At 30.5% G+C, this 12,301-nt stretch overlaps 1 protein-coding gene across 1 annotated transcript; it reads left to right on the top strand.

The window, feature by feature from the left end:
* The first annotated feature begins 7,735 nt into the window (after nt 1–7,735).
* On the top strand, nt 7,736–8,472 carry LOC112419902 (uncharacterized). The gene is made up of 3 exons (XM_024778040.1): nt 7,736–7,844; nt 7,993–8,082; nt 8,243–8,472. Exons 1-3 carry the CDS (start codon nt 7,751–7,753, stop codon nt 8,362–8,364), a joined length of 306 nt encoding a protein of 101 aa, XP_024633808.1. The 5' UTR covers nt 7,736–7,750; the 3' UTR covers nt 8,365–8,472.
* Nucleotides 8,473–12,301: the final 3,829 nt, after the last annotated feature.

The raw sequence follows: 12,301 nt of genomic DNA, 5'->3' as shown, positions 1-12,301 counted from the left end.
TTGATAATCACCTTTTGTATCCAAACTTAAAGCTTTCTTATCATTCAATAGATTGAGAAATCATCGATTGAACGATAAGATCGACTCTTGAATCATTCAATAGTTTGAGACATCGACGATTGAATGATACAATTGATTGCACAATATTGTTTGGACACGAATAGTATTGTTGAGGGATACGTGATAATATCAAAGAAAAGCTAGAATCCATGTATGATCATTAAGTTACGTGTGACGCTTGATCAAGGAATTTAACTCTAATCCTAACAAGTTTCACGCCCTATTAATCTCAATTTTATCGTTTGCAATTGAGTTACTAAAACAAACAACCAATTAACTTTTTAACTTAGAATGGTATTTGGTGTCGAACGGTCCGCGATATCGCACTAGTCCCTGAGGAGACGATATAAATACTTACAATTGTTTGATGCAAAAATACTACATCAGTCTACATACTTTCTAATTTTGTGGGGTTTCAAATCTCCTTTAAAAAAAAGATTCGTAATTTACAGCAGTAGTAAACTATGTAATTTTTTTTTTATATAGTACCCGAGTTTTTTAGTCAAACTTTTGATGGCCCACCCAAATAATTTTTTCTAACTCCGCCACCGATAACAATCGTCATAAATCATATGCCGATTATTCAAACATCAAACATTACTAAATAAACGATGTAGATGGACAACTACTCTATTCGTAACAAATCTAAAAGTATGTTTTCAACGTTCCTAACAAACACATTCAAATAAGATAAACATCATTGCTTATCTCGTATTTAATTACCACAAGAAACAAAACTTATCGAGTAATGATCTCAGTAACGAAGATAGCAACAGGCTGGAGCATAATAATTGGAGTGTCAATATAAATAGGGAATTTTACTTAACATGTTCACATAATTTCTATCTACTTGCACCATGTTTTACTTTATCACTATAGTATGTTTTGCAGGTACACCTTGTTTGGAAAAGGAGTGCACGACCAGAGGCACATAGCATAAACACTTGACTTAGAAAACTATGAATCACGGATTCTCCTCGAAATAGATGTTTTTTGGAGTCGAATACGCGTTGGTGTCCGACACTGACACGACACCTATGATTACACTGAATTATATCATTTTCTTAAATTATTATTTGTTTCGGCTGTCGGGATCTTTGTCGTGTCCGGTATTCGTGTCGATTTCTGTATTTCATAGCTTGAAGAACATATCACCAATGCAGGTGATAAATCTCATAAATTCACACAAGAACAAGATCCTTAATGAATCTTTCTTTTGGATCAATTTATCCTCTCAAATTTACAAAACAGTAGCACATTAGTCTCTTAAATTAAAGAATATCAAATAGTATAATCCCTTCATCAAAATTTATATTTTTTGTAAAGATCCATCAAAACTAATAAAAGACATATAGATTGACTTAAATATTCTTTCGCTTTATTAGGACAAACATACAATCTATAAAATTATTTAAAATTTGAAAAAATAATAATTAAATTGATTGATATTTTTCAATTTAAATGATCAAACTGTTATTTTGTAAATTTATGGGAATAAATTAACCCACCCTTACAATCTTTTTCTTTGTTAGAAATGGTCAAAATATGTTTTTTTTTTTTTTAGAAGCCAAAATGATGGTCAAAATATGTTAATTGTTAACTTGTTGGTATTTTGAAGGTGAGAATCGAGCTCAAAACCAACTTCATCCCTCTGCTATCTAACTCTCACCTAGCCAACCTTATATCTTGTATACTTACAATCTTAATAACTAAAACATTTTTAGTTTTCAATAACTTTTTTCACTTGAGGTAATTCTATTTGAGATGCATTAGTGGCGCATTAAAATAACAACTAATAGTAGCTATCGGAAAGACGGACACAACCATCCCCCCACCCCATTTTAAGTAATTACACCCACCTAAAATCATTAAGGTGCAAGTTAACAATCTACACCCATTTATATTTGACTAAAACTCCATTTTATTTATATTCTAATTAATTTTAAATTGAATGACACTTTTGTTACTAGCTTAAGGAAATATATATTCTCCTATTTTTTCCCACATTTTCAGGGACTTCGGATTATGTATTTGTTGCTCTTTAAAACAAATACAAAAACAGAAAGAAAAAAAAATGGCATGCTTAAGGTAAAAACATAATAAGGACAAACTTTTAAGAAAAAAATCTTTGGAAGGATGAAAGTGGGTGTAAATTAGTGAGGTGGGTGCAAATTATTTGTTAAAAGTTATAAAAATGAGTGTACATAATCAAGTGAGTATAGGTTGCTAACTTGCACCTTTAAAATTTTAGGTGGGTGTAGCTTCCTAACTTGCACCTTAGTGTTAATTTTTAGGTGGGTGTAAGTTAGGAGTCCCCATATATATATATATATATATATATATATATATATATATATATATATATATGCGCGCGTATAAATTTATATATCTACTTTAATTTAATTCATTTTTTTCTTCATAATATTATTTATGTTGTCTTAGTTTAAATTCTAGTTTCAAAATTAATTAATTTTTTTTTTTAATTTCAATTAGTTATAGTAAAAATTTTAACAAGAAAATGCTGAATTAAAATGGATCGTTAGTTTTCTAGTTCCCTTTATATATAAGGCTTAATACCTCAAATAACAATCGTAATTTGGGTGAGTTATGAGAATAACCTATATAAAATAAAAAATAATATAGATTTCACCCATGTAATTTTGGATTCTTCATATTTTACCTTCCCCATATCAATGAAACATTTGGGCGAAGTCTGAATTATAACCGTTATAAAAGGTTAAAATATCTGAAAGTAAATCATTGTTAAAATATGAGGATTTCAAAATTACAGAGATGGAATTAATGTTTTTATTTTTACATAAAAACTATTTTTCAAAACATGTTAAATTAAATGGACTATTTGAGGTGTTAACCCTAAATATAATTTACTAAAAAAAAAACCCTAAATATAATATTTTATTTAATATTAAAAAATAAATAAATAATTATTTTAGTTAAGGAATTAAAAAACACTATAAAAACTTTAGGTTAAAGTGTACAACTTCTACTACTAAAGTAGATTGTTTCTCAAAAAATACAACTTCGAAATATTTGCTCCTGTTTGGAATTGGTGTTTGGCTACGGTTCCACTCAAGTTGGACAGCGCCCACTGCTCAATAGAAGAAGAAGCTATTGTGTCGGCGGCGTTCCTCCCTGATGAACTTATCGTGCAAATCATCCCCCTACTCGTCCCGGTGAAATATCTCATATCCAAAACAAGCATAAATAAATAAACAAATATAATAGATCAAAATAATTTCATCATCATCATCATCTTCATGAATTCATCATCATCAATATTAATGACATGAATAAGTAAAATTAAAACAGGTTGAACAAATTGAATCAAAGTAAAAGTAAAGAGTGAGAATACGATTACCTCAAGGGTTTTCCAAACAATTTTTGGTCTCTTATTCAGCTTCTGTATGAAATCACGATCAATTCCATTCTTTTCGATGCCACCGGTCTCTCCGCCCTACGCCAAGATCTAGTCACCGGCTTCCTCGAACTTCCGCCACCGCCGCTCTGCTTCTCTTCCTTCTTAGCTGGCTTTCTCGGTCTCAGATTCCATATTTCACCCGCTCATTGTTTCATTCTTCCTTTATTTAAACAATGAGCAGAAGAAATTATGGAATCTAAGAACAGAAAGAAATAAATTGTATAATGTAATTGATAATTACAAATACTGAATAATAGAGGTAACGCTAGCTATGCAAAACCCACTAACTATTGGTGCAAGAAATACTAACGTACAAGACTTTTATTTATATGACCAAGCCTTTGCATATCTCTTCATATTATCCGATGTGGGACATTTTCTCATAATAATTATTATTATTGATTAAAACTTCTTTGTGAACATATTAAAAAGAGAAAGAAAATGGTAAAAATATAAAATCTTATTTGTTTGGTATTTGATGGCCAAGCCTACTAATCATTATAATTTATATGGTATGTGTCTCGGGATTGAAATTGAGGCAGTAGACTTAGTAGGCTAAGTTGAAGAAGTGAAAGATTTATGATGACAGTCCGTCATATCATATTTTTAGAGTCTTTTTAATTAAGTTTTAATTCTAATATTATTAATTTAGTACTTAATTTAGAGTCATTTTAAATAAACTGTCATTTTATTATTTATTGTGTTAAGTAGAGAGAGGATTGAAAACATGAGTTTGTTATTCAATTAGTAGCCACATGAGTAAGCAAAAGATGTATCATGTTTTGTAGGGCTGAATAGCATAGAATAATTAGAAAAGAAGTTGGCTTCATAGCATTCAATGTTGGCCCAATAGAAATACCAAAGGAGGCATGCGATTTGCTGGAAGAAAAAGAAAACAATTAGGTTTGGAAGGATATAAAAGGGAAGCTAGCCGCACAGTACTAAAAAGGACGTTTTGGCAGAAGCAAGAATAGCCTCACGTTTTGGAGGGTTTCGGGAGAAGGAAAACGGCAGACGCACACATGAGCATAGAATTGGAAAACAACATCAGCCGTAAGTAATTGAAGAGGAAGTCGGCAACGACAGAACTCTATCGATTTTTTTTACTATGTTGTTTATTCCTTTAATCATGTCTAGCTAATTCTTTTGATTAAGCCATGATGAATCTATTGTAATATATGAATCAGTAGTTGATACTCTCTTTATTATTAATGTTATTCAGTCTTTATTCAGAATTACTTGTGTTCATTGTTTTTTACATAAATGACTATTAACCCTACCTTTTAATCCTGAAATAGAAATAGTAATCCTGTTTGATTCAACATAGGAACCTAGAGATAGAAAATTGAGGATTGTGACACATGAATTAACGTATTTTTATCGCTTCCGCGGTTATTCAATCGGTTTAAGAGATTAAAAGGTTATAACTTAGGAAATGGTTTTGAGTCAAGAGATTGATCAAAACTACTTAGTTAATTTGTCGTAAAGATTGAATAGTAATTAGGAATAAAGGGAGGTAAACTACTCATATAAAGCAATAGCGGATTCATCGGCTTAATCATCCTTCTCAAATCATCTTTCAACAACTTTTATTTATTTTTTATGCACACAAACCTACTGCCTCACGCACTTATAAAATTTACACATCATAGATATTAATTTTATTGCTAAGTTGAGATTAACACAGTCCTCGTCGATACGAACTTATTTTATTACTTCGATAGTTTTAGTATACTTGCTAAAAATTTATCAATTTAGACTGTGAAGATACAAAAAAAAAAAATCAGAATCCGATGACATGTTTTACTATTAATACATATGAAGAATACCTGTAAATATTTACCTGTTCAAACCGATAACTAACCTATGACTTTGAGTGTTCATTCTTTTTAATTACGGGTTTCTGAGTTTTAGGCTATGTTTGAATAACTTAAAACGAGCGAAATGGAACGGAATGCATAATACATGTTGATTCTACATAATACATGTGGTTTTGAATGGAACAATAATTTATTTATTCACTTTTCGAATTTATTTATTCATTACACAATTTTTATTCGAATTCACGTTAGATTTAATTAGTCTTTATTCGAATACGTAATTTTTATTCGAATTCACGTTAGGTTTAATTAGTCTTTATTCGAATACACAATTTTTATTCGAATTCACGTTAGGTTTAATTAGTATTTATTTGGTATAAACGTCCAACGTTCGACGATGGGAGAATATCACTCAGTTGGGTGGAATTAACAAACGACGAGGATGTGAGGACCATGTTTTGGGAGCACAACATGTTCTCGTGGATCATATGTGTGGAACGTTGTTGAGATCAACTGAAGATATTCTCCACAGTTTGATTCCGCTAGAATATCGTGATTATTAGGTAGGGAATGCACCTTCCAACTACAACAATTGTCTTACCTATGAAATGGGATAATTCAAACTTGCTATATGACAGTCCCAAGCATTCACCCGGAAGTTTTATTGTTCCTTTCAAAAGATTAAATTCTTGTTAGTTTGGTTTATATGAAAGTATTGAAGTGTCAAGAAATGCACCTCATTCTTTTGACACTTCAATACCATCATCTAAACCAAACTAACAAGAATTTAATCTTTTGAATGGAACAATAGAACTTCCGGGTGAATGTTTGAGAGTTGTCGTTTAGCAAGTTTGAATTTACCTCATTTCAAAGGTAAGATAATTGTTGTAGTTGGAAGGCTCTACCCGAATACCTGAATGTAATGTAATGTATTGATATACATATTTAGGAACTTTATGTAATGTAACTTTTAAGTTATGATATCGAATTCCTTCATATAAGATGAGTGTCACAGAATGCAACTCATTCTTTATGTGATGACTCGTCTTATATGATTGAATTTGATGTGATAACATATATAGTTGATTTTGCATAATACATGTTGTTTTGAATGGAACAATAATTTATTTATTCACTTTTCGAATTTATTTATTCATTACACAATTTTTATTCGAATTCACGTTAGATTTAATTAGTCTTTATTCGAATACGCAATTTTTATTCGAATTCACGTTAGGTTTAATTAGTCTTTATTTGAATGTATTTATTTACTCTATTCTAATTTATTTATTCACTTTATTCAAATTAATTTATTCACTTTATTCGAATTTATATATTTACGTTATTCAAATTTTTTTATTTACTTTATTCTAATTTATTTATTCACTTTGTTCAAATTAATTTATTCACTTTATTATAATTTATTTATTCACTTTATTTGACTTTATTGATTCATTTTATTCGAATTTATTTATTTACTTTATTCAAATTTATTTATTTACTTTATTCGAATTTATTTATTCAATACACACACAATCATATAAAATAAATGAAAAAATTAACAAAAATAAAGGAACAAAAATAATAGATATAAAATATCATTTTATTAATATAATTCTTATTACATTTACATTGGGGTAAAACTAAATCTACGAAGAAAAAAAAAACCATCAGAAAACCTACCTTCTTGTGGTAAAACTAAAAGAAATCCACAAGAAAATCTGCCTTCCTGGGGTAAAACCAAGTCTGCTTCTTTTTACCCCAAGAAGGCTACTCACGAATCATCTTTTTACCCCAAGATTAGCCTCTTTTTACACCAAACCCTAAAAATAATAGATATAAAAGAAGGAAAAGAAGGAGATTCATAGGGGGAGAGAATGAGGAGGAGAGTGAGAGTGTGAGATGGTGTGAGGAAATGGAGAAGTTTGGAGGGATATTTATAGGTGGGAATGATAAGATAGGTTATAACTACCATAAATGTAGTCAAAAAAAACGTGTAAAAGTTGTAAAAAAAAAATGTAGATTCAAGGTTGAAAAACTGACCAAAATTGTAATAAAAGTTGATAAAATAGACCAATTTGCAAAATCCAAAAAATAAATAGGGACTAATGTACGATTCTTTGAAGCATATATGAATTAAGTTGTATACATTTTAAAGAATTATAAGTACTAATTTGACCAATACATTATTGTATAAAGAAAGAAACTTGAATTCTTAGACGTTATTTGAATTTTTTAAAATTTAACTTTTGACTAAATAAATTATAAAATCCATTAACTTTAAGGATGTTTCCATATACCATTTAATTTGAATTTACCATATAAAATTATATTATCTCTTATGCAAAGTTGCAAGCCACTCTTATTATGCTATATATAATAATAACCAGGTAGAGATCAGAGAGGCCAGGTGAGAGATAAAGAAAATAAAATGGCTTTTGAAGCTCGAAGTGGCTTATACTTCTCCTTCTTCTTTTTATTTCTACTATGCTCAGCTAGGGCTCGGGATCCTACTTTATTTTCAAGTTAGTTTCTTTTTCATTCTCTCCAATTTGATTATTTCAATAGAATTTTGTCTGAACAATTTAAAACACTTCAACTAAGATTTAGAGTGTTGTTAGCATTTATCACGTTCTTAACAAAAATATTAATAGTGGTATTGATTTTCAATAGGAAACCAAAATAGCCAATATGAAATAGACGATTACGGACCACCGAGGTCTAATCCTGGACATGATCCCCGTAAACCTCCTCCAACACCAGGTGATTTACATTTTTTTAGAGTTAGTGATTTACATTGTTTAAAGCTTAATATCATCAGAAATTTAAATAACATTTTTGAGTTGAATTAATATTTTCACTAACTAAATAATATATAAATATTACAATGATCACTGTGCTAATATTTTTGTTCCATTTTCAGTTTACAATGAAGAAAACTATGAAGGAATAGGAGCTAAACCTAAACATGATCCCCATTCTGCTACTACTTTAATGAGTGAAGGCACTGTCTTAGAACCATCCAAATTGAGTTCAATAACATGATTTCTCAATGTGTAATGAACATGGCTCATGTCGACATTAAAAATATCATTATGTGAAATAAATAAGCCATGTATTTATATGAAACTATTAATAAATTGAAAATTTGAAGTCTTTTTTTTTTTGGTTACAAGAAAATTTGAAGTCTATATTGCATCAAGAATAAATTAAAGAAAATAATTTATATGGGAAGTTGTAGCTTGTGTTAGTTTTCAATTAAGTTGATGGAATAATATATATTTTCTTACAAAGTCAAAGGATTTCGATGGTTTGGAGGTGGTTGCTGCTTTGCTATAAGTCTATTGTTTGGTGTATTTTTGTGTCTCTCGTGATGCTTTAATTTTTCTCTAACGCTAAACTACCAAATAATTTCATTTCCTACTTTAATGCGTTGATTCCAAAGGTGCTAATCATGTATTTCATGGTTGACTTCCACCTAATTTCTTTGCTTGGTTTGGTAATGGGGATTTACTTATCTCTAGTAACCAATCAACATTTATAAAAGAAGATTTTTGGGTGATGGTGTTTTGTAGTGAATGATTGGTGGACCTTGCCAAGAGAAAGAGGGAATGTTTTGTAGTGAATGATTAGTGTATCAAAGGGTCTTCTTACCAAGGAGTTAGTGAATGGTCCTGATTTTAGACTTTCTGATAGTGTATGCAGGTCGACCACTAGATTTACAAACGAAATTGACAACTACACTAAATCACAATAAATAATAAAGTATGTAGTAAGTTGTATCGTTCTCTAAAGGGATTGTCGTTCAACTCAATAATTAACAAAACTTATTTTAAGAGTGAAAAGTGATAAAAGATGAATAAAATTGCAGGGTTGAATTTCCCTACCCAATGCAAGATTAGGTTTTTGCGATTCAGATAATTAATGGTGATTAGAGTTTCCTTGAATCCCCCCTTTGTCTTTGACTGAAATTTACCTTTTAAGAAATAAAACAACTTATTTTACTCGTTCTAACTTGTGTAGGACCCACCGGAGTAATGTACTACATTATCAAACTTTAACTTCCTAATCTCTATGAGAAGTAGTAATTAGAAAAGTCAATGAACTGTCCCCGTGAGCTTAGCTTAGTTGGTAGGGACAAATGCATAATATATGCAGGGGTCGGGGTTCGAACCCCGGACACCCCACTTCTCCACATTTAAAATGTGTGAGCTCCAGCCACTAGGCTACTTGACAAAAAAAAAAGTCAATGAACTGATAAAATTTCAGGTTGTCAGTGCCTACTTTAATCCTAAAAATCAATCTACAAGGTTACACTCATAATTAACCAATTGTAGAAGCATTAAGAACAGGTATGATCTAATTTAAATCTCAACAAGATAAAAAGAAATAAATTGAATGAAAACTTTATTAATAAATTTGAACAAATGAGAAGAGGTTCATCGTGGAATCATAATTAAGAGGTTTAGTTGCTCATGGCAACATACATAGTAACAAAACAATAGAAAAACATACCCTAAAAAGAATAAAAGGAGGAGAAATTCCGCCTTAAATCTTATGTTTGACCCTTGCTCTGAACTATCAATGTTTCTGAATGAATAAAAAGTGGGCAAGGGTCTCTATTTACAACATTAGGTTACTTAGGGGTTAAGAGAATAAAATTGGGCTTTAATCCACTAACCCAGCTTGAATAACAATCAAAAATGGGTTTTTACCCGGTGCCAGACACACAGGCTAGGCGCATGAGGCATCCCCTCATATGTGATTTTGTGTTTTCTTCCCATTTTCGATTGTTCTTTCGTCTGAAAACTCCTAGGAACTTGAAATGAATTTTCTTCACTTTGTATTGTCTTCAACAACCTTCTAAGAACCCTTGATCTTCAATTCTTCATCCTTGATCCTTAACAAGATGTCTTGATTTGATGATGTACATGATTCCTCACTATAAAACACTCAAAACACCTATGTAGTTGCATAATCTAGGATAAAACTGAATTACAACGATTCGAGTGAAAACAATATAATATGTTCCTCAAAAAATTGACAACTCTTCTGACTCTCATCTTATTTTTCTTCAAATGCAATGAAAAAGTACTAGAAATATAGCCAAAGTATCATATGATGCTCTGTCATCAATGATCTTATAGACTCATCTTGCATTTTCCTAAGACCAACCAAGCGCACTAAGCTTTCCTGAGTTATCCTCCTTGTAGTAAGAAGTGAGAGAACCATATGGGAGCAGCTCGCATAAAGATGTGGGGAAAGATAATACACTTCAGAGAATCAGATGCTCATTGAAGTTTCATTTTGGCAATGAAGGAGGTTTAATGCTCATATGGATTTGTCTTTCTGATGTATTCCTCCATGGTTGGCAGTCTAAAGTGATTTGGTATTTGCTCATCATTATATTGATCTCGCTTGGGAAAGGGAGTTTTTTGCATAATCTTTCGACCTTTTCATATCACACTATTAGAAAAAGCAAAATTAGCGAGGGAAATTAGTGACGGAAAAAATGAAATTCCTCACAAATTCTTTGGTCGTAAAATTTAGTGACGGAATTAGAGAGGGATTTCATGTTTTCCCTCACTAAATATCCCTCACTAATTTTGTTTTTTTAGTAGTGTCACTTGGACCTCTAAACAAAGTGACATTTCATTATTATGAACTGGCGATATAGTCGTGAATGTTATCTTTTTAAGGTAAAAGGTAAGTGATGTCATTTTTTCATTTCTATTTCAATTACAACTACTCTTTTATCGAGTCTTCTGATTTTAGCCTCAATTTTGTTCATGGATCTTGACGTAGGATTGCGATTGTGGCATTGTCAAGACACTGAAGTGTCGCGTTACTTTGATCCCTCAACTTTGTTCCGAACAGTCAATAAGATCAATTATATTGGACATTTTTAGACAAATACCCCTAGAGAGTACAAACCCAAAGGTAAGAAAATGGTTCTTCATATCAATTTGAGTTTGGAATTTATATACCAAAAGAATCAATCCACTCATACATAGCACCCCATATTTTGTGTAATTTAGTGGGTAAAAATTACCAAATAGCTTTTAATTGCATTCTAATATATAAGTTGGAATAAACTGATGTCTGATTGAAATTCTATCAAACTTTCCATATATAATGTATGTGTTGTGATAAGTTATTTACATTGTTGGTTAGGAAGAAATATAAGCACAACAATATGCATATTTACATTGCTAATTCATTCTAAATCACTTGCACGGTATACTTGTGAAGATGTAAAGTCCATTTAAGTTATGGAAATGGTCAACACCATAAAAGCCTTTTACTAAATTAAAGGTGGTAAAGTTTTTATCGTAGGAATTCTAAGGAAGAGAATAAGTTTCTCTTGAACCTATAAATAAAATAGTAAAAATTGCTATATAAACAAAGTCTACTGCGTATTCATAATGTAATTGACATTGAAAAAAATATACAACAAGAATACATTAAATTTTCTCATCTTTGTTTTAGTTGCTTAATAATATTATGTTATTCTGGTATCTAATAACATACTATTATTATGCAACTAAAATAAAAATGAGAAAATTTAATGTATTTTTCTTGTGTATTTCTCTCTTTGCTGATTACATTATCAATACATAGTAGACTCTATTTATATAGCAATTGTTACTATTGTATTTATAGGTTCAAAAGAAACTTATTATCTTTCTTAGAATTCGTACGGTAAAAACTTTACCACCTTTTATTTAGTAAAAGGCTTTTATGGTGTTGACTATTTCCATAACTTAAATGTGACTTTACATCTTCACAATCTCACGCTTAAAGTCACTTTTGTGAACTTTCCATCTTGCCATAGGAGGATCGACACCATGTAAATTTGTCAGCATTGATTGACTTGGTCATAACATCTACACCCTCCGGTCACTAATATAAGCAAAAAACTACATTTTAGGTTCATTCATTTAATGATGTATGTGGTCTATAATAAAGACCATGTGCATCA

The sequence above is a fragment of the Medicago truncatula genome, chromosome 3 (assembly GCF_003473485.1).
Source record: "Medicago truncatula cultivar Jemalong A17 chromosome 3, MtrunA17r5.0-ANR, whole genome shotgun sequence".
Taxonomy (NCBI): Eukaryota; Viridiplantae; Streptophyta; class Magnoliopsida; order Fabales; family Fabaceae; genus Medicago; species Medicago truncatula.
The sequence above is the reverse complement of the archived record's forward strand: the minus strand, read 5'-3'. Positions and strand labels throughout refer to the sequence as shown.